The sequence below is a fragment of the Crinia signifera genome, chromosome 7, assembly GCF_055691185.1.
Source record: "Crinia signifera chromosome 7, ASM5569118v1, whole genome shotgun sequence".
NCBI lineage: Eukaryota > Metazoa > Chordata > Amphibia > Anura > Myobatrachidae > Crinia > Crinia signifera.
Window position 1 is genome coordinate 2,300,585 of NC_139223.1, and position 27,593 is coordinate 2,328,177.

At 47.9% G+C, this 27,593-nt stretch overlaps 1 protein-coding gene across 2 annotated transcripts in view; it reads left to right on the forward strand.

The window, feature by feature from the left end:
* Positions 1 to 5,064, forward strand: part of LOC146019716 (uncharacterized) — a 61,034-nt gene extending 55,970 nt beyond the window's left edge. For both annotated transcript variants that reach the window (XM_083152212.1, XM_083152213.1), the window contains one exon: positions 37 to 5,064. In XM_083152212.1, coding sequence (XP_083008338.1) covers positions 37 to 648 — 612 coding nt within the window. In that variant the 3' untranslated portion in view covers positions 649 to 5,064. The remainder of the gene's footprint in view (positions 1 to 36) is intronic.
* The last annotated feature ends 22,529 nt before the right edge of the window (positions 5,065 to 27,593 follow it).

The window sequence follows — 27,593 nt, forward strand, 5'->3', positions numbered from 1 at the left end:
TCTCTCTTCTCACTCCTGTGTATCTGTTCCCTGCAGGTGAGCTCGCTTCCTGTCACTGACACTCTGATAGAGAGAGAAAGCAACACACAACTGCGCAAGTGGCGAGAGAACCGCGGGGAGTTACAGTATCGCCCCTCGCGCCGCTTGCATGGAGCCCGCCAGATCTATGAAGAGAAACTGCGCCTAAATCCCACCCTAAGCGGCAGCCGGCTCAGTCTATCCAGCCTCCGGCGCCCATCCCCGCCCCCCATGCCTACTGTTGCCGCCCAGCCAGAGTCTGTGGTGGTCTCTGAGGGTCTGCACCCTGCGCTGCCTTCCCCCACCTCCAATAATGCCCCCCTGGGACCACCTCAGGAGGCAGCCAAGAAGGGGAAGGAGAAGCCAAGAGAGAAAGAGAAGAAGAGGGAGAAGGAGGAACGTGAGCGGGAGAAGAAGAGAGAGAAGGAGGAGAGAGAGGAGCGGGAACGTGAGCAGAAGCGGGAGAGAGAGCGAGAGAAGCAGAGAGAGAAGGAGGAGAAACGAGCCCAGAAGGACAAACAGAAGAGAGAGAGGAAATTTTCCTTCAGGCGTAAAGACGTGTCTTCCCCTGCCGCAGACCCTCCACGGAAGACCGATGCCGGGGCAGCAGCCCACCACACCTCCTCCTGAGGGGGCAGAGTGGATCCCCTGGTGGACAGTCACTGTATAGTCTTATGCCAGAAAGGACCTGTCTATAATCTGGATCAGTGTTAACCCACATGGGGCACATGGGTATCGGCTGTACCGCTGACCTGCTCAGTTGTGCTTACATTGGGATATTCTGACATTCTGGCCTGCAAGGGGCTCTCCCATGCCTAAGGTGCCAGCGGTAAGAACAACCTCTCCATAGACTCATAGGAAGCGAGAACTAGAACTGGAAGCCCCCTCACTCCAATGCACTTTTACCCCCTCCCAGGATCTCCCCAGACAGTTCCTCCCCAGTCGCTGATTGCGCTTCCTCCCCCGAATGTGCCCCCCTTGTGGCGTACATCACACTCATCCATTCCCTCGCCAGTCACACACGTGCAGTGGGCGGTGAAGACCCCCATCGTGCACTACACGTGGGAACAAACTGTTTACATCCCCTAAAAGCATTGCGCTGCGCTGGTTGTTCCCCTGGCTCTGCGCATATCCTCGCATTGCCCTGCGCCGTCTGTTCCCCTCGCTCGCCGCATGTCCCCGCATTTCCCTGTGCCGACTGTTCCCCTCGCTCGCCGCATGTCCCCGCATTGCCCTGTGCTGTCTGTTCTCCTCGCTCGCCGCATATTCCTGCATTGCCCTGCGCCGTCTGTACCCCTCGCTCGCAGTATATGCCCGCATTGCACTGTCTGTTCCCCTCGCTCTCCGCATGTCCCCGCATTGCACCGCGCTGTCTGTTCCCCTGGCTGGCTCTGCGCATATCTCCGCATTGCACTGCATTGTCTGTCCCCCTCGCTCTGCACATATACCCTCATTGCACTGTGCCGTCTGTTCCCCTCGCTCCGTGCATATCCCCACATTGCACTCCATTGTCTGTTCCCTCAATATGCACATATACCCGCATTGCACTACGCCGTCTGTTCCCCTCGCTCCGTGCATATCTCTGTATTGCACTGTTGTCTGTTCCCCGCGCTGTCTGTGCCCCTCGTTCTGCGCTGTCTGTTCCCCTCGCTCAGCGCATATTCCACATTGCACTGCGTTGTCTGTTCCCCTCACTGCGCATATCCCCACATTGCACTGCATTTTCTGTTCCCCTCGCTCTGCGCCGTCTGTTCCCCTCTGCGCCGTCTGTTCCCCTCTGCGCATGTTCCCGCTATGCATTTCAGGTATTCTATTTTATCTGTATATATTTTGGTCGCATCACTTTCTGTTTTTAAGTAATAATCTGTGATTGTGCTGTATTCATAAGAGACGTGACTACCTGGAAACAGCATGACTGCAGAACACTGCAGAGCATCGGCATGTTGGGTGCTCTGCGGGGCATAGGAAATTAAGGAACTTATATACATATGTACATACAAATGTCTGTCTATGAGGAGAAATATGTGCTGTGTGCCCAGAGACTGAACTTGTACTGCTTTCACATTTGTGTACAGTTGCAACACCCTTTACACTGATCTCCCCTTCCTGCCCCACCCCTTACACTGCTCTCCCCTTTCTGCCACACCCCTTACACTGCTCTCCCCTCCCTGCCACACTCCTTACACTGATCTCCCTGCCACACTCCTTACACTGATCTCCCCTCACTGCTCCAACCCTTACAGTGATCTTCTCTCACTGCTCCAACCCTTACACTGATATCCCTTCACTGCCCCAACCCTTGCACTGATCACCCTCACTGCCCCACCCCTTACACTGACCTCCCCTGCCTGCCCGCCCCACCTCTTGCACTGATCTGCCTCACCCCCTACACTGATGTGATCCCTGCTCCGGCCTTTACACTGGTCTCTCCGTGCCCCACCCCTTGCACTGATCTCCCCTCACTGGTCTCCTCTAGCTTCCCCGCCCGTTACAATGATCTCCTCTCCCTGCCCCGCCCGTTACACTGATCTCCTCTCCCTGCCCCGCCCGTTACACTGATCTCCTCTCCCTGCCCCGCCCGTTACACTGATCTCCTCTCCCTGCCACGCCCGTTACACTGATCTCCTCTCCCTGCCCCGCCCGTTACAATGATCTCTCCCTGCCCCGCCCATTACAATGATCTCCTCTCCCTGCCCCGCCCGTTACATTGATCTCCTGTCCCGCCCGTTACACTGATCTGCCCCGCCCATTAAAATTATCTCCTCTCCCTGCCCCGCCCATTACACTGGTCTCCTCTCCCTGCCACATCCTTTTCACTGATCTCCTCTCCCTGCCCCGCCCGTTTCACTGATCTCTCCCTGCCTCGCCCATTTCACTGATCTCCTCTTCCCTGTCCCGTCCGTTTCACTGATCTTCCCTGCCCTGCCCGTTTCACTGATCTTCCCTGCCCTGCCCGTTTCACTGATCTTCCCTGCCCTGCCCGTTTCACTGATCTCCTCTCCCTGTCCCGCCCGTTTCACTGATCTCCTCTCCCTGCCCCGCCCGTTTCACAGATCTCCTCTTCCGTGTCCCGCCCGTTTCACTGATCTCCTCTTCCGTGCCCCGCCCGTTTCACTGATCTCCTCTCCCTGTCCCGCCCGTTTCACTGATCTCTCCCTGCCCCGCGCCCGTTTCACTGATCTCCTCTTCCCTGCCCCGCCCGTTTCACTGATCAACCTCTCCCTGCCCCGCCCGTTTCACTGATCTCTCCCTGCCCCACCCGTTTCGCTGATCCCCTCTCCCTGCCCCGCCCGTTTCGCTGGTCCCCTCTCCCTGCCCCGCCCGTTTCGCTGGTCTCCTCTCCCTGCCCCGCCCGTTTCGCTGGTCTCCTCTTCCCTGCCCCGCCCGTTTCGCTGGTCTCCTCTTCCCTGCCCCGCCCGTTTCGCTGGTCTCCTCTGCCTGCCCCGCCCGTTTCGCTGGTCTCCTCTTCCCTGCCCCGCCCGTTTCGCTGGTCTCCTCTTCCCTGCCCCGCCCGTTTCGCTGGTCTCCTCTTCCCTGCCCCGCCCGTTTCGCTGGTCTCCTCTTCCCTGCCCCGCCCGTTTCGCTGGTCTCCTCTTCCCTGCCCCGCCCGTTTCGCTGGTCTCCTCTTCCCTGCCCCGCCCGTTTCGCTGGTCTCCTCTCCCTGCCCCGCCCGTTTCGCTGGCCTCCTCTCCCTGCCCCGCCCGTTTCGCTGGCCTCCTCTCCCTGCCCCGCCCGATTCGCTGGCCTCCTCTCCCTGCCCCGCCCGTTTCGCTGGCCTCCTCTCCCTGCCCCGCCCGTTTCGCTGGCCTCCTCTCCCTGCCCCGCCCGTTTCGCTGGCCTCCTCTCCCTGCCCCGCCCGTTTCGCTGGCCTCCTCTCCCTGCCCCGCCCGTTTCGCTGGCCTCCTCTCCCTGCCCCGCCCGTTTCGCTGGCCTCCTCTCCCTGCCCCGCCCGTTTCGCTGGCCTCCTCTCCCTGCCCCGCCCGTTTCGCTGGCCTCCTCTCCCTGCCCCGCCCGTTTCGCTGGCCTCCTCTCCCTGCCCCGCCCGTTTCGCTGGCCTCCTCTCCCTGCCCCGCCCGTTTCGCTGGTCTCCTCTCCCTGCCCCGCCCGTTTCGCTGGTCTCCTCTCCCTGCCCCTCCGATTACACTGATCTCTCCCTGCTCCATACACTGATCTCCCCGCATTGCCCCGTCCCTTACACTGATCTCCCCACACTGCCTGCCCCTTACACTGATCTCCCTGCCCCTTACACTGATCTCCCTGCCCCGCCCAAATCTCCCCTCACTGCCCGCCCAAATCTCCCCTCACTGCCCGCCCATTACACTGCGCTCCTCTCTATGCCCTCCCGTTACACTGATTTCCCCTCACTGCCTCGCCCCTTGTACAGATCTCCCTGCACTGCCCCGCCCCTTGTACAGATCTCCCTGCACTGCCCCGCCCCTTGTACAGATCTCCCTGCCCCATACACTGATCTCCCCACACTTTCCTGCCCCTTACACTGATCTATCCCTGCCTCTTACACTAATCTCCCCCTACTCCGACCCTTACACTGATCTATCCCTGCCCCTTACACTGATCTCCCCCTGCTCCAACGCTTACACTGATCTCTCCCTGCTCCGACCCTTACGCTTATCTCCCTTCCCTTCCTCGCCCCTTCCTCCCCTCACTGCCCTGCCCCTTATACTGAGCTCCTCTCTGTCACACCCCTTGTCCTGATCTCCCCACACTGCCCCACTCCTTACACTGATCTCCCCACACTGCCCCACTCCTTACACTGATCTCCCCATACTGCCTGCCCCTCATACTGCTCTGCCCCACCCCATAGACAGATTGATCCGTTATGGACCTCCAAGCAGCCCTTTGCCTGTATTGTTCTGTGACCTGCATGATAAATTATATTATGTCTGTTTGGCAGCTTATCCTGCACTGAAGACTGGAATTGGAATATATTTAATATGACAGATTTGTAAGGGAGGATTTGGGTTAAATGATCTGTACTACTGTTGCTTCTCATCCGCTACTACAGCATTACATAAATGTACCCTTAAACTGAGTGTCATATGTGATCCAAACAAGTGTAAATGTAATAATCGTTCATCAGGCAACTGCCTGGCTCTGAGCTACCATCTCCACCATGGCTGCCCTGTCTTTAAGAGTATAGCGACAGCTGGCCAGCTCTGAGCTACCATCTCCACCATGGCTGCACCTTCCAGGAGAGTATAGTGACAGCAGCCCAGTTCTGAGCTACCATCTCAACTATGGATGCCACCAAACGGGAGAGTATAGTGACAGCTGCCCACCTCTGAGCTACCATCTCCACCATGGCTGCACCGTCCTGGTGAGTATAGTGACAGCTGCCCAGGTCTGAGCCACCATCTCCACCATGGCTTCCCAGTCCTTAAGAGTATAGCGACGCGACCGACGCGATGCCCGCGATTTCCCATAGGGATCAATGTTAAATTTTTCAATGGACCCGATTTTTCAGTTCAATGCCCGCGATTTTGCCATAGGAAACAATGTTAAATGGGCCACAGAGCCCAAATAGGCACCCTTAGCAGTGAAATGTCCCCCACAATTGTTAACGACACCCCACGATCCAGGCGAACCCGAAGCGTGGCGAGCGCTTCGGGTTCGCGTGGATCGTGGGGTGTCGTTAACAATTGTGGGGGACATTTCACTGCTAAGGGTGCCTATTTGGGCTCTGTGACCCATTTAACATTGTTTCCTATGGCAAAATCGCGGGCATTGAGGCATTGAACTGAAAAATCGCGTCCATTGAAAAATGTAACATTGATCCCTATGGCAAATCGCGGGCATCGCGTCGGTCGCGTCGCACCCGTTACTGTAGTGCATGCGATGCCCGCGATTTTTTACACCCGATGACCGCGATGGACATCGTGGGCGCCGTGCTAGGTAAAGAGTACCGCGACAGCTGGCCAGCTCTGAGCTACCATCTCCTCCATGGCTGCACCTTCCAGGAGAGTATAGTGACAGCTGCCCAGTTCTGAGCCACCATCTCAACTATGGATGCCACCAAACTGGAGAGTATAGTGACAGCTGCCCAGCTCTGAAACACCATCTCCACCATGGCTGCACCGTCCTGGAGAGTATAGTGATAGCTGCCCAGGTCTGAGCCACCATCTCCTTCACGGCTGCTACTGACCGGGAGAGTATAGTGATAGCTGCCCAGTTCTGAGCTACCATCTCCACCATGGCTGCACCTTCCAGGAGAGTATAGTGACAGCTGCCCAGTTCTGAGCCACCATCTCAACTATGGATGCCACCAAACTGGAGAGTATAGTGATAGCTGCCCAGTTCTGAGCTACCATCTCCACCATGGCTTCCCAGTCCTTAAGAGTATAGCGACAGCTGGCCAGCTCTGAGCTACCATCTCCACCATGGCTGCACCTTCCAGGAGAGTATAGTGACAGCAGCCCAGTTCTGAGCTACCATCTCAACTATGGATGCCACCAAACGGGAGAGTGTAGTGAGAGCTGCCCAGCTCTGAGCTACCATCTCCTCCATGGCTGCACCCTCCAGGAGAGTATAGTGACAGCTGCCCAGTTCTGAGCTACCATCTCAACTATGGATGTCACCAAATGGGAGAGTATAGTGACAGCTGCCCAGCTCTGAAACACCATCTCCACCATGGCTGCACCGTCCTGGAGAGTAAAGTGATAGCTGCCCAGGTCTGAGCCACCATCTCCTCCATGACTGCTACTGACCGGGAGAGTATAGTGATAGCTGCCCAGTTCTGAGCTACCATCTCCACCATGGCTGCACCATCCTGCAGAGTATAGTGATAGCTGCCCATCTGAGCCACCATCTCCATCATGGCTGCCCTGTCCTTAAGAGTATAGCGACAGCTGGCCAGCTCTGAGCTACCATCTCCATGGCTGCACCCTCCAGGAGAGTATAGTGACAGCTGCCCAGTTCTGAGCTACTATCTCAACTACAGCTGCCCAGCTCTGAGCCACCATCTCCATGGCTGCCACTGTCCAGGAGAGTATAGTGACAGCCACCCAGTTCTGATCTAAAATCTCCTCCATGGGTGCACTGTCCTGGAGAGTATAGTGACCGATGCCCAACTCTGAGCCACCATCTCCTCCATGGCTGCACCATCCTGGAGAGTATAGTGATAGCTGCCCAGGTCTGAGCCACCATCTCCACCATGGCTGCCACTGTCCAGGAGAGTATAGCGACAGCTGTCTAGGTCTGAGCCACCATCTTCACTATGGCTGCACCATCTTGGAGAGTATAGTTATGCTCCCCAGCTCTGAGCCACCATCTCCTCCATGGCTGGCACTGTCCGGGAAAGAAAAGTGACAGCCACCCAGCTCTGATCTAATATCTCCTCCATGGGTGCACTGTCCTGGAGAGTATAGTGACAGATGCCCATTTCTGAGCCACCATCTCCTCCATGGCTGCACCGTCCTGGAGTGTATAATGATAGCTGCCCAGGTCTGAGCCACCATGGCTGCCACTGTCCAGGAGAGTATAGTGATGGCTGTCTAGGTCTGAGCAACCATCTCCTCCATGGCTGCACCATCCTGGAGAGTATAGTGGTAGCTGTCCAGCTCTGAGCCTCCACCTCCTCCATGGCTGCCACTGTCCAGGAGAGAATAGTGACAGCTGCTAAGCTCTGAGCCACCATCTCCACCATGGCTGCACCCTCCTGCAGAGTATAGTGATAGCTGCCCAGGTCTGAGCCACCATCTCCACCAGGGCTGCACCCTCCTGCAGAGTATAGTGATAGCTGCCCAGGTCTGAGCCACCATCTCCACCATGGCTGCACCCTCCTGCAGAGTATAGTGATAGCTGCCCAGGTCTGAGCCACCATCTCCACCATGGCTGCCACTGTCCAGGAGAGTATAGTGATGGCTGTCTAGGTCTGAGCCACCATCTTCTCCATGGCTGCCACTGTCCAGGAGAGAATAGTGACAGCTGCTAAGCTCTAAGCCACCATCTTCACCATGGCTGCATCGTCCTGCAGAGTATAGTGATAGCTGCCCAGCTTTGAGCCACCATCTCCACAATGGCGGCACCATCCTGGAGAGTATAGTGATAGCTGCCCTGGTCTGAGCCACCATCTCCACTATGGCTGCACCCTCCTGCAGAGTTTAGTGATAGCTGCCCAGGTCTAAACCACTATAGTGATAGCTGCCCAGGTCTGAGCCACCATCTCCACCGTGTCTGCCACTGTCCAGATACAGCCATGATTTTTTGATAGGCAGACAGTGGCGCCCTCCCCCCCCCCCCCAGATCCCGGCTCCCTAGGCAGCTGCCTAATGGTAGGGTCGGCCCTGGGTATAGAGATGCCTCAATCACGTATACACAGATACAGATCTGGATATCGCTTTTATCATGTAGTACTGATATGTCAGTGCTGGTCCTCTGCAGTGTACTAGGGGATATTACTAGTCTCCATTACCCTTCTCTTCCATGCTTGTCTCTTCAGTGTGAGAACAGGTAAGAAGCCCCCACAGAGGTAACTTGTGTCCCTCTAGATAACAAGTCTCCGAGCAGATAAGGGTGTGTGCATTAGGCATGTAGTATGTACACTAGGACAACGTGCCAGTCATTGGTTTATTTATAGTGTTCAGGAGTCTTACATAATGCCTGCTTCACAATAAGTCTATGAGCTTCATGTCCTGAAGTGGAACAATCTCCTCTCCAAGCCAACGGTGCAAGGCTCCAAATTCTGCCCCCCACTGATTCTCTGGAGGAGCACATTCTGGAGGATCCCTGGCAGACATGGCAACGTGCCCTTGTGTGAGGCCCAGATATTGGCTGCGTAACTCCCCAAGAAGGGCCTTTGTGTAGCCAAGGTTGGCGCTCAGTAATGCCCTGACCCACAGCTCCAGTTCCCGCTGGCTCTCAGCCGCCATTTTGTACACACGGGATACAGAGCACAGAGAGAAAGCATATTCCAGTTTGGATGTCCTCAATGTGACCGTGCTCCCCTCTAGAAGAATGAGGCCAAGTGGCTGTGGGTCTCCCTGTCGTTCCCAGTACAAAAGCAAGTTTCCACACAACAAGAACCAGCGCCGATGGTAGGAAGCATGGCGGCTGCCTTTCTTCAGCAGATAGCCTTCTTTCTCAGGGGATGAACAGGCCAACCTGGAACTGGTCTCCAGCTTCATCCTAGATCCTGGAAGAGAAGATAAATATGGTCAGAGAGTGGAAGCTAGTGGCATTACATGATATAGACTGCCCCCTACTGGCTAAGGAACAGTGATATCACCCTGGTATAGACCGCCACCTACTGGCTTAGGAACAGTGATATCACCCTGGTATAGACCGCCACCTACTGGCTAAGGAACAGTGATATCACCCTGGTACAGACCACCACCTACTGGCTGAGGAACAGTGAAATTAGCCTGGTGTAGACCACCACCTAATGGCTGAGGAACAGTGATATTAGCCTGGTACAGATACCACCTACTGACTGAGGAGTAGGGATACTACTCTGGTATAGACCACCACCTACTGGCTGATATACAGTGATATCACCCTGGCATAGACCACCACCTACTGGCTGAGGAACAGTGATATTAGCCTGGTACAGATACCACCTACTGACTGAGGAGTAGGGATACTACTCTGGTATAGACCACCACCTACTGACTGATATACAGTGATATCACCCTGGCATAGACCACCACCTACTGGCTGAGGAACAGGAATATTACCCTGCTATACACCACCACCTACTGGTTGAGGAACAGTGATATTAGCCTGGTACAGACCACCTAACGGCTGATATATAGTGATATAACCCTGGTATAGACCACCACCTACTGGCTGATATACAGTGATATTACCCTGCTATTACATAGTTACATAGTAGGTAGGGCTGAATAAAGACTTGCCTCCATCTAGCCTGGATTTATAATGGCTTGTCCCTTGTTGTATAGAATGCTCTGGTATTTTAGAGAAGGATTATGTTTCTTAATTGTACCCGTGGATGTTTTTATCCAATAAATGTTTATCCAGCCTTATTTTAAACGTATTTATAGTGTCTGCCGACACCACTTCTCCAGGAAGAGAGTTCCACAGTTTGACTGCTCTGACGGTAAAGAAATTTTTCCTTCTTATTGAACAAAATCTTTTTTCTTCTAATCTAAACTCATGTCCTAGATTCCTGTCTAGCAGAAAAAAGGGTGATTGACAGTTCCTTATATTGGCCCCTAATATATTTGTACATGTTGAGCATGTCCCCCCTTAAACGTCTCTTCTCTAGTGTAAATAGTCCCAGCTTGCTTAAAGCTCTCCTCATAGCTTAAATTCTCCATTCCCCTAATAAGCTTTGTTGCTCTTCTTTGGATTTTTTCTAATTCTATGATGTCCTTTTTATAGTGTGTGGCCCAGAACTGCACTGCGCATTCGAGGTGAGGTCTAACCAATGCTTTGTATAGTGGCATAATTACTTTTGAGTCCCTAGTTTCCATGCCCCTTTTTAATACATGCCAGAATTTTGTTGGCCTTTTTAGTTGCTATATTAAACTGGGGTGTAGTGCTCAATGTGTTGTCTATTTGGACTCCTAGATTCTTTTCAAGCACTGAATTACCCAATTCCTCCCCATTTAGTTTATAATTATCACACTGATTATGTCTCCCAAGGTGCATAACCTTACATTTACAGTATCTACATTGAACCTCATCTTCCATTTTTTTTGCTATAGACCACCACCTACTGGCTGAGGAACAGTGATATCACCCTGGTATAGGCCGGCACCTACCGGCTGAGGTACAGTGATATCCTCCTGGTATAGGCCGGCACCTACCGGCTGAGGTACAGTGATATCCTCCTGGTATAGGCCGGCACCTACTGGCTGAGATACAGAGATATTATGTGTTTCAGGTATAATACCAAGCGCTCACCTTAAATGAGTAGTGCAGTAGTATGTGAAAGAAACTGTTAATATTAGTTTAATTAGCAATGTAAAATGACTAAGATTGTGATAATAAAAATAAATATAAATGTATTAAATGTTCGTCCTGGTTGACTCACAGGAATAAGCCAGGGAGGTATCATCTAACACTACTGGAGACTCCTTCAGTATACAACAAACCCTGACTTGCAACACCCAGGGGGTCATTTACATCCTAAGATGCCCGTGTGGCAAAGAGTACATCGGTAGGACCACACGACCTCTAAAATCATGCATCTACGGGCACATTAGAAACATTCGTCTAGGATAGGATTCAGTATTAAATCCCGGCGTTCAGAATCCTGACCGCCGAAATCCCGACAGGGGGGGGGGGGACGTGGATCGCCCCCCCTTGCGGGCTCGCTGCGCTCATCATGCAGCGGGCCCGGTGCCTCGCTACGCTCGGCACACTAATTTATTCTCCCTCCGGGGGTGTCGTGGACACCCCCGGAGGGAGAAAGTGTCGGGATTTCGGCGATCGGGATTCTGAACGCCGGGATCCCGACCGCCGGGATTTACACTGCATCCCCTAGGATATGAGCAACATAATGGGCCTTATTCTGATCGGTGCGGCCCGATCCGAATATGCGGCCAGGACCGTGCGTGCCGGGATTTACACTGCATCCCCTAGGATATGAGCAACATAATGGGCCTTATTCTGATCGCTGCGGCCGGATCCGAATATGCGGCCAGGACCGTGCGTGCGAAACCCCGCCTTCCATATGGATCGCCAACTCCGTCCGTACGCGGTAAGAAGCTGGCCGAATGGACCGCACGTGTATTTTTCATGGAATACGCCGCCTCCATCTCAGGGAACCTCCCCCATCATTCGATGGTCGCAGACCATCGAATGCAGGACAGAGTGGTCCACCAGGTCCCGCAACCTCTGACCACACGGACATTTTTCCGTGCAAAAGCAGGGATCTGGGCGGGCAGCTGACATCCGGCGATGTCATATGTCCGCCCCCTACACGTGCGTCACGGCCGCATTACCATACGTACGCCCAGCATTTGCATGGGAACGCCCATGAAACGCGGGGCGTATGCATATGGTAATGAGCCCAAATAGCCCTTCACGCCCCTCTCCACCCCCTGTTCGGAGTGTTCACATTTCATGCGGGATTTGGCCGTACGCCCCGCTCGCACATGCGCAGACACCTCTGCACATGCGCAGACACAAAACATTGGCGGCACGAACGCACGCGGATATTACCGCACCAACCAGAATAAGGGCCAATGTGTCACTTCATTTTAAAGAAAAACATGGATCCGACCCTAAAGGTCTGGTCTTTATGGCAATAGAGCCCCCAGATAAAAATTGGAGAGGTGGCAACCACATTGACACCCTAAACCCATACTTGCCTACTTTTGAAAACTGGTTTCAGGGAGATTATAGTTGGTAAAATAATTTTGCACAGCGCCCCATTGAGGGGGGGTGTCATGCTCCACACAAAGGGCGTGTCTAGTTCCATATATGGTGAGAATGTGAAAAGAGATTGTGAATGTGGCACCTAGAAGCATGGGTGTGTACTGCTACATCTGAAAGGAATCTTTTAATATGACTTATATCCAAATGTAGATGAGCCCCAAAGCAGTAAGTAAGAGATACTGTACTTGGTAAAGTGCTGGGAAATGGTGCTGATGATTCAATGTAAATGTATCTGTCTCTTGTTCCTTGTTTCCCCAAAAATGTAACTGTGTAATGTGGGCTAGGTGACATGAGGGAGATTGGTAGACTAATGAGGGAGAGAGGGAGGTTGCTGCTATTTCAAGGAGTCTCCTGCAGAATAGGCAACTGCCTAAACCAGGCATGCCCAAAGTCAGGCCCGGGGGCCAATTGCGGCCCATGCTGTCATTTCAAGTGGCCTGCAGCCTCCAGCTGGAAGCGGGCAGAGCATCAGATGTGGGAAGCACAGCACAGGACACTAAAGGTGGGGCCCCGGCGAGCGCGCCTTTACCTTGCTGGCTGCTGCAGTGAGGAGGTGCTGGCCGCCACAGTCAGATGTATTTGGCTTCCTGCCCCTGCTGCTGCAATCGTATATATCACCCTACTCCACAATCACAGTGACAGCAGTGTGTGGGGAGGGGGTGCAGCAAGGGGGAAGCTTGCTCCGGTAACATGCAGAGTGGAGGAGGGCAGCAGCGGGGGCCCAAGCATCTCCTGTCCTTGCAGTGCCTGCTTTGCCTCTCCTTCCTCTGGCTCACACAAGGGGCTGGGAAACATACAGAGAAGGGAGGGGGCAGAGTGGGGGACATGCAGTGATGGCCATTCAGAGAAGGGGGAGCAGGGGCAGGCTGGGGGACATACAGTGAATGAGGGCAGGCTGGGGGAAATACAGTGAAGGGGCAGGCTGGGGGAAATACAGTGGGCAGTATTCAATGTCCCTAATCGCGATGTGCAGCGAATCCTGTTTAGGATTCGCTGCACATTCGCCATGTTCTGGAGGGCTGGAGCCCTCGCTGCCAGCCCTCGCTGACAGTATTCAATGAGGCAGGGGCTTGCTGCCCCTGACCGCGAATGTGAACCCCTGCGGCAGACGCCGCAGGGAGCCTGAGGACGGCGGCAGGCAGGGAGATGGAAGTCTCCCTGCCTGCCCCAGAACGTATGTGGGGGGAAGGTGGGCTCCCCGGGAGCCAGGCAGCACAGGCTGCCCCCGGGAGAGCCAGCAGGGGACCGGGTATTCACTGCACCTGATCGTGCATATGTAATGATCGGGAGCAGTGAATATATGAATATCTAATGAGCGGCTCTCGGCTCCCGGCCCCCTGCTGGCTGCTATGTGTAAAAAAAAATATATTTTTTTTAAATTAAATATATATTCATGTGCTATAAGCACATGAATAAAAATAGCATGCCCCTCCTCAGAATAAAATTCCTGATTTTTTGACACCAAATGTAAAACAACAACAATTTTTTTTTAAAGTTCACTTTCCACTTCACCATGAAAAGATGGCGATTTGCTACACGGCGACACATGGCGAAAATCACTTAGAAAGACGGCGAGAAGTGCACATTAAATAGGGTGATCCACTTTCTGACCCAGAAAATCACCTTCCAATGCGAAAATAGCACAAATTCGCCATGAAACAGGGCAAATTATCCTCATTGAATACTGCCCAGGGAATGGGGGCAGGCTGGGGGACCATTCTGAAGGAGGTCAGGCTGAATGGTCGGCCCCCACACATTTACACTTCACCTCGTCGCAAAAAGTTTGGACACCCCTGCCCTAAACAGACGAGAACTTTACTGGATTTTCCATTTGAAGACATTGACACCAGGAGGGCTTAATGTAGATTTTAACACCGGGACAACTGCCATATAAATTCCAGCAGCAACACACCTAGGTACTTGTGTATTATCCCGGGTCCCACGATTTCCATCTTATGGGATCTTATACAATTTAAAATTGTATACCATTGTATATGGCATACAATGGCATACGATGAGATGAGATTTTAAATTGTATAAACACACTAATGTAAGTAAGTAAGTAAGTAAGTTTTATTTATATAGCGCACTTTCTCCAACAGGACTCAAGGCGCTTTACAGACAATACAAATAACAATGCACATACTGCAATACAAAGGGTTATCAGTACAAGGAACAGGCAACAATGGCAGTACAAATGTACATCACACATACAGATATGCACAAGATGCATTCTAATAAGGGACACGGACATGGGGAACATATTTACCGAGCTGTGCAGTACCCAGGCAGCCATTCAGCGGTGCCACATGGTGATTGCACAGCCAGTAACAGTACTGATATATATAAACTAGATGTACTCTAATGAGGAGCACAGACATGGGGACCATATAATTACTGAGCTGTGCAGCACCCAGTCAGCCAATCAGCGGCGCCACATGGTGATTGCACAGCCAGCTAGGTAGCCAGTAACAGTACTGATATATATACTAGATGTACTCTAATGAGGGTCACAGACATGGGGAACATATCATTACTGAGCTGTGCAGCACCCAGGCAGCCAATCAGCGGCGCCACATGGTGATTGCACAGCCAGTAACAGTACTGATATATATATAAACTAGATGTACTCTAATGAGGAGCACAGACATGGGGACCATATAATTACTGAGCTGTGCAGCACCCAGTCAGCCAATCAGCGGCGCCACATGGTGATTGCACAGCCAGCTAGGTAGCCAGTAACAGTACTGATATATATACTAGATGTACTCTAATGGGTGCTTTCAAGGTCAATTGGCCCCCCTATAAGATTTTTAATTGTATAAGCACCCTAATGGGTGCTTACAATGTTAAATGCACCTCCACGCCACCCCCACTATCAACGCCAACCCGAAGCGTGGCGAGCGCAGCGAGGGGACGAGTAATACTTTACATGTATTACGCGTGCGCTCGCCACACTATATAAAATTAACTCCACGCCGACGTGGATAGTGGTGGTATGAAAAGGTCGGAGGATGTGTACCGCAGCCCCTCGCAGGCTCGCTGCGCTTGCTACGCTTCGGGTTGGCGTTGATAGTGGGGGTGGCATCAAAACTAGGGGTAAGAGCCGCTGTATCAAATAAATACCTGCAACAATGACTGCCAGAGTGAGTGTTTATTAAAAAAACATAATTCTATACCGAGGTTGTGTAACTTTTTTTTTCTCCTCATACTACCAATTTAGGTACATTACTTGACGCTATTAAGCATTAATTGTTGTGCATTTGAGGAGAACTGAATCATTTTCACTGCCTACTATCACTGGTAATTGTACCTCTGATAAAAACAGTGCTTAAATGACATATTGAAGGTGTGACCAATCTGCGAATATTCCTTGAACTAAACCAGTACAAGGATCACACTACATTTTAATATCTCCAATTTAAATTAATTCTTTGTGCCACCTTATTTTAAACTAAGTCTAATAAAAGTTATGTATTAATTATCTAATTTAATCATTTACAAAAGAGTGCGCCCAAAAAGCGTTTTTTCTTTCCTTTTTTTGTCAGTCTCTTTTTCCTGACAAACAAATCCCCAGTGTCTGAACAGTGATATTACTCTGGTATAGACCGCCACCTACTGGCTGATATACAGTGATACTACCCTGGCATAGACCACCACCTACTGGCTGAGGAACAGTGATATTACCCTGATATAAATCACCGGCCCAGGGGCAGATATACTGTGATATCACCCTGATATAGACCACCACCTACAGGCTGAGGAACAGTGATATCACCCTGGTATAGACCACCACCTACTGGCTGAGGAACAGTGATATCACCCTGGTATAGACCACCACCTACAGGCTGAGGAACAGTGATATCATTTGGAAAAAAGAAGGAAAGACTCTCTTTTTGTCGGGGCACTCTTTGTCAAAATAGTATTTGTAAAACGTATGTCAAGTATAGATCAGATATATTAAGGGGGGACTTGATGGGTTTCTCAAATATGCATGATATGAACAATTGTAGTAAGACGTGTTAAGAAGAGTCAAGGGAATAATCCCTGATATGACAAATGATATCACTAAAATTAATCTTTATTATAATATTTTAAAATTAGTACTAGACATGGACACACAGAAAAACAGAAAACATATAAAGAAAGATACGTGTACCCAATAATAAACAGAGGCTACAGCCTGTACTGGTTTGTACCAAGAGGCTACAGTGTATACCATATGTATGAAACAAAACTAATTTCCTGTTTAGATAATTGTATCAAAAGTTGCAATTGGTCTCTCTATGAAAGGTATAGTTAAACTGTAAAGTATCCTTTAGGATAGTAGCATGCAGTAACAGGCTAGTAGCAGTCAAGAGTCACAAATCATCAGCAAAAGAGTATAGGTATAGGTAGTATCTTTCAGGTTAATAAATTATCACAGTGAATATCTCGTATGTAGCTTCAAGCGAAAATATAGGTAGTAGATATAGAAGTGGAGATTTAAACAACAAGGAAATTATGGTTTAATAAAAGGTCCCCTCCTTAAGTTTGCAGGAGTAAGAAAAAAGGGAAAGAAATGAGCGAAGAAAAGAAAAAAAAAAGAAAAAAAGAAAAAAGACCCCACAAGTTTCCCTGGTGTCAGTGCGCCAACTTTATATACCTATAGTGTGGCAATGAGTGCAGCTATTCACAGCCAGGTCTCCCTAGTCGTTACCAGCCACACTCCGCCACACCAGCTTCCACTAAGTGTAATTAGTGGGCTTTTACAGGTATTGTGGGACGTCGACCTTGATCCCTATTATCCTTGAGGTGGCTGCTGCCCAGCTCTGTATACCTATGACAAGGTTAGGGGTTCAAAGGTTTCCTTCAGTGGGGTCACCCCCTCTGTGTACTCAGGAGGCCCTGGTTTTGTCAGCTTCCGTCAGCATAAAGATATGCTGAGGGGCTTTTGTAGGTATTGCGGGTGAGCGGACCTCAAATCGCCTAGGATAAAATTGGAGATGGAAAGAGTGGTGGTTGCTGTCCAATATATTTATACCTATGACAGGGTTATGGGTGCCATTGGTTTCCTACCAGAGGGGTCACCCCCGCTGTGTACTAAGATGGCCCAAATTTATGTCGGCTTCCGTCAGTGTCTTCTAACACTGAGGGGCTTTAAAGGTATAATGGGCAAGCACACCCCCTAACTTGTGGGTATGAGGTCAGAATAGTTCATACACAAGGTTTGAAGGTAAGAGAGTAACAGTGTTCTAAATAAGAGTACTGACATATGCTTTAGGGCATATGGTGAGCAGAAACAAATTTAAGCTTATATATCAGTATGGAGCTCTGCTGTTATACCAAAAATAGGGGAGAGAGGCGACAAGAGGGAAGAGAGAGGGAGAGTCAGAAAAAAGTAAGAAAAAAGAGAAAAGAAGAAGGAGGAAAATAAGACAAAGGGAAGAAAATAGGGAAGAAGATGACAGGAGGGAGGAGACCGTGAATACCTCCTTGTTCACCCCGGGGGTCAGATCCAGGACCTCGCCCGAGTATGCGCCGCTGTCAGGCTGGAGGATCAGCGTCTGATGCGCTGGCCGTTTAGCAGGGGATTACACCGGCTGGGACCTGTTGTGCCTCCTGTATGTCTCTGCTCACGCTGGAGGGTAAGCAGATGATGCACCGGCCGCTCACGGAAGGTTGAGACGGCTGGGACCTATGGTGCCTCCGTGTGTCTCGAGCTTGATTGCCGCGTGTGCTACAGGAGCTGTCAGCCGGTAACCGCGAGCACTCTCTCCCGCCCGCTGTCTGATGCTGGAAGGGGAGGGGAGTGTGAGCCACGGGCTAGAGGTGTCCTGGCGTAGCGGCGCTGCTAAGCAGCGTAAGATGTAAAAGGTTTAGCAGCGTATATTGCTGTCTGCTTCCAGTGATGTCAGCGGTATGGGATCTGACCGGGGGATATCAAAGGGGACGTCCTTGGCAATCCAGGTGTCCCAGAGCGCTGCTGTCAGCGTATAGGGTGACCACAGGTGACCACATATCAAAGGGGACGTCCTTGGCAATCCAGGTGTCCCAGAGCGCTGCTGTCAGCGTATAGGGTGACCACAGGTGACCACAGACGATCGTTTCGCCGATAGGCTTTCTCAATGTGTGTGGAGGGTAGTTCTATAAGGTGCTCTTAAATAGCATGTGGTTTTGAACATCTAGTACTGATTGGTTGGTAGGTGAGGGGGGAGTGTAATACTCTCACCTCCACCTGAGTAATGGGAGAAAAAGATTGGGGCCAAAAAATCCCCAGGTGTGTGCGCTCTCAAAGGAGAAATCATAATAAATAGTCTCTAAATAGAGTGAAATAATTTACTGAAATTGTTAGGGAATACATGTAATGCCTAAGAAGTGATATATCATTTAATAAGAATAAACAAGAATACTATATATATGCTTTATTTGTATTGGGTCTACAGATAGGCAAGTATCTGCTATGCGACTGTTTCACCTAATTAATGAGAGAAAGAGATTGGGGCCAGAAATCCCCAGATGTGTACGCTCTCAAAGAGGAAATAATGGTAAATTGTCTCTAAATAGAGTGAAATAAATTACTGAGATTATTAGGGAATACATATAATGCATAGAAGTGATATATCATTTAATCAGAATAAATATGTGCTTTTATATGTATTTAGTCTACAGATAGGCAAATATCTGCTCTGCGACTGTTACACCTAATTAATGAGGGAAAAAGATTGGGGCCAAAAATCCCCAGATGTGTACGTTCTCAAAGAAAATTTATAGGTAAATTGTCTCTCAAACGAGTAAAATAAATAACTTAAATTGTTAGGGAGTACACTAAGTACATGAGAAGTGATATATCATCTTTTTGAATAAACAAAAATATGTTTACCCAATATGTATGTGTTTATATTTGTATTGAGTCTTCAGAAAAGCAAAAAGCTGCTCTGCGACTGTTTGCAGGAAAATGGACGGAGGAACCTCTGATATGTAGAGGGAAAAGAAGATAGATATATTGTAAAATATACATAATAATAAGGTATTAAATCCTGAGTGATTTGCTCAGATGGCCTGTATGTAGAAACTCCAAACTGCAATGGCTTTTATTAGTACAATAATGGGTGAGGATTTTTGATAGGATTGTCATTATTTTAGGAGGTTGTATAGAAGGTTGTATGTGAGCAAAGAAGTTAGTGAGGATTTATTGGGTTTTGTTATCAGAGGAAGCATCCAAAGGTATTGTTTTCATTTAGTCCCCAAGGATTAGTGGTGTTCAGTTCAAAGATCCATCTACATTCTTTCCTGAGGAGTTCCTTAGTGATGTCCCCTCCTCTGATACCGAGTCTTACACTCTCCAAGCCGAAGATTTTCAATCCTTGAGGAGACCCTCCATGATTGGTCAGGAAGTGTCTGGCTACCGATGTCAGTTTCTTCATTTTATGTGTATCTGACTCGGCATTCCGAATATTGCCCACATGTTCTAGGAGTCTTAGTTTCAGTTTTCTGCTTGTCATGCCGACATATTTCATTCCGCATGGACAGACCAGGCAATACACTACCCCCAGTGTTTCACAGCTCATGAAACTCTCAACCCTCAGGGTTTTTCCAAAACGATTGATTACTGTGTTTTTCTTGGTGATGTAACTACATCCCTTACACTTGCCACATGGGAAGGTTCCAGTTACTTTGGGTTTAAATTTCGGGGTTCTTTGAAAATGGCTTTGTACAAGTCTGTCCCTCAAATTCTTTGCCCTCCTCCAACTGAATTGAGGGCCTTTGATAGTGATGGTATCTAGGTCTGGGTCCATTTGTAAGATAGGCCAGTGTTGTTTGATAATATTTTGCAGCTCCTTCCATTCATCACAGAAATTTGTGATGAATCTGGTTGCTGATTCCTTGTCCTCTTTTTTGTTTGTTGGGAAAATAAGGCCTTCCCTTTCTTGTTTGGAGGCCAGATGTTTTGCCCATTTAACCGATCTCTTGCTGTAACCTCGTTCAACCAATCTGTTGGACAGTTCTATACTTTGGTCCAAAAAGATCTCCTTGGTTGAACAATTCCTCCTTAGCCTTAGAAATTCTCCCTTAGGTATGTTCTTGATTGTCGGTGGGAAATGGGCACTGTCTTTGAAAAGAAGGCTATTGGTAGCTGTTTCTTTTCTATACAGTTTTGTCAGGAGTTGATTGTTATCCGAACGGTAAATGGTGAGATCCAAGTAAGTAATCTGATTTCTACTGATGCAGTGGGTGAGTTTGAGGTTGAGGGTATTGTTGTTCAGTCTGTCAATGAATTGGAGAAGGCTTGTCTGGTCTCCTTGCCATATCAACATAATGTCGTCGATATATCTTACCCAAGTGACAATTTTGCTAGTGTAGGGTTCGTTGTCTTCTGAAAAGACGTGTTCCCTCTCCCACCATCCGAGGAACAGATTGGCGTAAGTGGGCGCACACGCCGCGCCCATTGCTGTCCCTCGGATTTGCAGGTAGTATTTATCGTTGAAAGTAAAACAGTTCCTCTCGAGGACAAATTGCAGTAATGTTAGTAGAAATTCACCAAAGTCATCAATACCTTCCATGGTGAGGAAGAATCTAATTGCTGTGAGTCCTAGGTTGTGAGCTATGCTGGTATATAAGGACTCAACGTCCAGGGTCACCAGCAGTTGGTCCTCCTCAAGGTAGATATCATGAATTCTGGCCAGAATGTCCCTTGTGTCTTGTACATATGATGGTAAGGTTAAGACATGGTGTCTGAGATGTTTATCAAGAAATATACTGGCTTGTTCTGATAAGCCATCTATCCCAGAGACTATTGGCCTTCCAGGTGGATTTGATAAATTCTTGTGCACTTTGGGTAACATGTAGAAAGTTGCAGTTTTGGGGTGCTCCACAGATAGAAAAGAGTGTTCACTTTTGAGAATTGTGCCTTTTTTGTAGGCCTCATTAATCATACGGTCATACAGGATCTTATAATTGTTGGTAGGGTTAAACATCATCTGTTTATAGCAGTTGGTATCCAAAAGTTGTCGGTGGGCTTCTTGTATATAGAGGTCTTTAGGCCATAAGACAATATTGCCTCCTTTGTCTGAAGGTTTGACAATAACATCCTCCCACGATGATATTTCCTTTAGAATATGTTGTTCTTCCGGAGTTACATTGGAGTTTTTATTCGGCCTTCTTTGTGTTGTCAGTTGATTCATATCCCTAGAGACAAGGTCAAGGAAGATTTTGATCTCAGGGCTAAGGTTGTCCTGGGGCATAAATGTACTTTTCTTTTTGTAGATGGTTCGACTTGTTCTCCCTTCTTCATTTGTGGGTTGGTTTTGTAAATCCTCCAGAATTTCGATCATTTCTAGATCTTGTTGTGTAAGATCTTGTTCTGATGGTGTATTGGGGGGTCCATTGCTGTTTAAACTGGCTTGTTCTTTACTTGCAAAGTATTTTTTAAGCAGTAATTTCCGGCCATATAAACGTAGATCTTTTTCCCACATGAAGCGGTTCATTGATGTGTTGGGGGAGAAAGATAAACCTTTACTGAGAATTTTGGTGTGTTGCGATGTGAGGCATCGATCTGTTAAGTTGATTACTGTTAATTTGCCTTCCATGCTCACTGTACTTTCCTGATCCTCTGGGACTGACGTTCGGGTTGTTGAAAATCCCAAGTTCTCCAGTCCCTTCTTTTTCTTCTGCCCTCTCCGGATCTTCCTCTTCCTTGGTTCCGTTGATGTCCTCTGCCCGATGGGCCTACCTCTAAAAAAGGAGCATTAGGTCTTTGAGATGTGGATGGTGGTTCGTCATTCTCTGAGAATTCTGTTTCAGATGAACTATAGTTGTAATTATAAGTGAATTTGCGGTTTTGGTTGCTATTGGTGTTTGTCCATTTAAAAATGTTTCCGTTGGAGAAGTCCTTTTTATCTCTCAAGAACTTGCCTTTCTTCCTTTCAATAATGTTGTCTTCATATTTTTTAAGGTCATCCTTTTGTTGCTCAAATTTCCTCTGGAAATTGAGATCTTTTTCAAAAGTCTCAAGTTTGGTTCCAAAATCTTGTATCGCTTTCTCACAGTCGCTTAGTGTGAGCATATTATGTTTAGTTAGTATTCCCATTAGTTCCATTGAACATTTTAGGAGACACGTTTCCCATTCTGTTTTTAAAGCTTCCGTGGCTAGGTCGAAAGTGGGAAAGATCCGTGGTCTTAGTCCCCTTGGTACAATTTTCTGCTTGATATAGTTATTGAGGGTAGTGACTTCCCAGTTGATGCGTATTTGTTTTTGCATGGAGTTTTTTAGTAAACGTAGGTCATCCTCCCATGGGTTGCCTTCAGTGGATCCAGAGATATTTGTAGGGAAGATGTCATCCATGTTCTCGTTGATATTCCATTTGGATGCCAGCTCTTTCCTTAGGTTGAAGGCCATTTTTATGTAATTTTAGTTGCAGATTTGAGATCCCCAGGAGGTCTCTAATTATTGTTTGAGGGGAATTGAGGCACCAAGACTGTGAGCTATTATTTACGGTTACCGTGCTACTAGTATGAATAGACTGGGAAAACCCAGTGAGGTCAAGGTCTATTATAAAGGGAAAAGGGAAGGGGGATAGACCAGTGCACAAGTATGGTTGGTTTAGAGCAGTGAAGAAAATATGTATGGATCCACAATATGTTGAATATAAATACAAGTAAAAAGGACTTGTTTGTAATAATAGGTGTGGAGGTGCTCCCTAGAGAGTAATAATGGGTTATTTGGAAAAAAGAAGGAAAGACTCTCTTTTTGTCGGGGCACTCTTTGTCAAAATAGTATTTGTAAAACGTATGTCAAGTATAGATCAGATATATTAAGGGGGGACTTGATGGGTTTCTCAAATATGCATGATATGAACAATTGTAGTAAGACGTGTTAAGAAGAGTCAAGGGAATAATCCCTGATATGACAAATGATATCACTAAAATTAATCTTTATTATAATATTTTAAAATTAGTACTAGACATGGACACACAGAAAAACAGAAAACATATAAAGAAAGATACGTGTACCCAATAATAAACAGAGGCTACAGCCTGTACTGGTTTGTACCAAGAGGCTACAGTGTATACCATATGTATGAAACAAAACTAATTTCCTGTTTAGATAATTGTATCAAAAGTTGCAATTGGTCTCTCTATGAAAGGTATAGTTAAACTGTAAAGTATCCTTTAGGATAGTAGCATGCAGTAACAGGCTAGTAGCAGTCAAGAGTCACAAATCATCAGCAAAAGAGTATAGGTATAGGTAGTATCTTTCAGGTTAATAAATTATCACAGTGAATATCTCGTATGTAGCTTCAAGCGAAAATATAGGTAGTAGATATAGAAGTGGAGATTTAAACAACAAGGAAATTATGGTTTAATAAAAGGTCCCCTCCTTAAGTTTGCAGGAGTAAGAAAAAAGGGAAAGAAATGAGCGAAGAAAAGAAAAAAAAAAGAAAAAAAGAAAAAAGACCCCACAAGTTTCCCTGGTGTCAGTGCGCCAACTTTATATACCTATAGTGTGGCAATGAGTGCAGCTATTCACAGCCAGGTCTCCCTAGTCGTTACCAGCCACACTCCGCCACACCAGCTTCCACTAAGTGTAATTAGTGGGCTTTTACAGGTATTGTGGGACGTCGACCTTGATCCCTATTATCCTTGAGGTGGCTGCTGCCCAGCTCTGTATACCTATGACAAGGTTAGGGGTTCAAAGGTTTCCTTCAGTGGGGTCACCCCCTCTGTGTACTCAGGAGGCCCTGGTTTTGTCAGCTTCCGTCAGCATAAAGATATGCTGAGGGGCTTTTGTAGGTATTGCGGGTGAGCGGACCTCAAATCGCCTAGGATAAAATTGGAGATGGAAAGAGTGGTGGTTGCTGTCCAATATATTTATACCTATGACAGGGTTATGGGTGCCATTGGTTTCCTACCAGAGGGGTCACCCCCGCTGTGTACTAAGATGGCCCAAATTTATGTCGGCTTCCGTCAGTGTCTTCTAACACTGAGGGGCTTTAAAGGTATAATGGGCAAGCACACCCCCTAACTTGTGGGTATGAGGTCAGAATAGTTCATACACAAGGTTTGAAGGTAAGAGAGTAACAGTGTTCTAAATAAGAGTACTGACATATGCTTTAGGGCATATGGTGAGCAGAAACAAATTTAAGCTTATATATCAGTATGGAGCTCTGCTGTTATACCAAAAATAGGGGAGAGAGGCGACAAGAGGGAAGAGAGAGGGAGAGTCAGAAAAAAGTAAGAAAAAAGAGAAAAGAAGAAGGAGGAAAATAAGACAAAGGGAAGAAAATAGGGAAGAAGATGACAGGAGGGAGGAGACCGTGAATACCTCCTTGTTCACCCCGGGGGTCAGATCCAGGACCTCGCCCGAGTATGCGCCGCTGTCAGGCTGGAGGATCAGCGTCTGATGCGCTGGCCGTTTAGCAGGGGATTACACCGGCTGGGACCTGTTGTGCCTCCTGTATGTCTCTGCTCACGCTGGAGGGTAAGCAGATGATGCACCGGCCGCTCACGGAAGGTTGAGACGGCTGGGACCTATGGTGCCTCCGTGTGTCTCGAGCTTGATTGCCGCGTGTGCTACAGGAGCTGTCAGCCGGTAACCGCGAGCACTCTCTCCCGCCCGCTGTCTGATGCTGGAAGGGGAGGGGAGTGTGAGCCACGGGCTAGAGGTGTCCTGGCGTAGCGGCGCTGCTAAGCAGCGTAAGATGTAAAAGGTTTAGCAGCGTATATTGCTGTCTGCTTCCAGTGATGTCAGCGGTATGGGATCTGACCGGGGGATATCAAAGGGGACGTCCTTGGCAATCCAGGTGTCCCAGAGCGCTGCTGTCAGCGTATAGGGTGACCACAGGTGACCACATATCAAAGGGGACGTCCTTGGCAATCCAGGTGTCCCAGAGCGCTGCTGTCAGCGTATAGGGTGACCACAGGTGACCACAGACGATCGTTTCGCCGATAGGCTTTCTCAATGTGTGTGGAGGGTAGTTCTATAAGGTGCTCTTAAATAGCATGTGGTTTTGAACATCTAGTACTGATTGGTTGGTAGGTGAGGGGGGAGTGTAATACTCTCACCTCCACCTGAGTAATGGGAGAAAAAGATTGGGGCCAAAAAATCCCCAGGTGTGTGCGCTCTCAAAGGAGAAATCATAATAAATAGTCTCTAAATAGAGTGAAATAATTTACTGAAATTGTTAGGGAATACATGTAATGCCTAAGAAGTGATATATCATTTAATAAGAATAAACAAGAATACTATATATATGCTTTATTTGTATTGGGTCTACAGATAGGCAAGTATCTGCTATGCGACTGTTTCACCTAATTAATGAGAGAAAGAGATTGGGGCCAGAAATCCCCAGATGTGTACGCTCTCAAAGAGGAAATAATGGTAAATTGTCTCTAAATAGAGTGAAATAAATTACTGAGATTATTAGGGAATACATATAATGCATAGAAGTGATATATCATTTAATCAGAATAAATATGTGCTTTTATATGTATTTAGTCTACAGATAGGCAAATATCTGCTCTGCGACTGTTACACCTAATTAATGAGGGAAAAAGATTGGGGCCAAAAATCCCCAGATGTGTACGTTCTCAAAGAAAATTTATAGGTAAATTGTCTCTCAAACGAGTAAAATAAATAACTTAAATTGTTAGGGAGTACACTAAGTACATGAGAAGTGATATATCATCTTTTTGAATAAACAAAAATATGTTTACCCAATATGTATGTGTTTATATTTGTATTGAGTCTTCAGAAAAGCAAAAAGCTGCTCTGCGACTGTTTGCAGGAAAATGGACGGAGGAACCTCTGATATGTAGAGGGAAAAGAAGATAGATATATTGTAAAATATACATAATAATAAGGTATTAAATCCTGAGTGATTTGCTCAGATGGCCTGTATGTAGAAACTCCATACTGCAATGGCTTTTATTAGTACAATAATGGGTGAGGATTTTTGATAGGATTGTCATTATTTTAGGAGGTTGTATAGAAGGTTGTATGTGAGCAAAGAAGTTAGTGAGGATTTATTGGGTTTTGTTATCAGAGGAAGCATCCAAAGGTATTGTTTTCATTTAGTCCCCAAGGATTAGTGGTGTTCAGTTCAAAGATCCATCTACATTCTTTCCTGAGGAGTTCCTTAGTGATGTCCCCTCCTCTGATACCGAGTCTTACACTCTCCAAGCCGAAGATTTTCAATCCTTGAGGAGACCCTCCATGATTGGTCAGGAAGTGTCTGGCTACCGATGTCAGTTTCTTCATTTTATGTGTATCTGACTCGGCATTCCGAATATTGCCCACATGTTCTAGGAGTCTTAGTTTCAGTTTTCTGCTTGAGAGACAATTTACCTATAAATTTTCTTTGAGAACGTACACATCTGGGGATTTTTGGCCCCAATCTTTTTCCCTCATTAATTAGGTGTAACAGTCGCAGAGCAGATATTTGCCTATCTGTAGACTAAATACATATAAAAGCACATATTTATTCTGATTAAATGATATATCACTTCTATGCATTATATGTATTCCCTAATAATCTCAGTAATTTATTTCACTCTATTTAGAGACAATTTACCATTATTTCCTCTTTGAGAGCGTACACATCTGGGGATTTCTGGCCCCAATCTCTTTCTCTCATTAATTAGGTGAAACAGTCACATAGCAGATACTTGCCTATCTGTAGACCCAATACAAATAAAGCATATATATAGTATTCTTGTTTATTCTTATTAAATGATATATCACTTCTTAGGCATTACATGTATTCCCTAACAATTTCAGTAAATTATTTCACTCTATTTAGAGACTATTTATTATGATTTCTCCTTTGAGAGCGCACACACCTGGGGATTTTTTGGCCCCAATCTTTTTCTCCCATTACTCAGGTGGAGGTGAGAGTATTACACTCCCCCCTCACCTACCAACCAATCAGTACTAGATGTTCAAAACCACATGCTATTTAAGAGCACCTTATAGAACTACCCTCCACACACATTGAGAAAGCCTATCGGCGAAACGATCGTCTGTGGTCACCTGTGGTCACCCTATACGCTGACAGCAGCGCTCTGGGACACCTGGATTGCCAAGGACGTCCCCTTTGATATGTGGTCACCTGTGGTCACCCTATACGCTGACAGCAGCGCTCTGGGACACCTGGATTGCCAAGGACGTCCCCTTTGATATCCCCCGGTCAGATCCCATACCGCTGACATCACTGGAAGCAGACAGCAATATACGC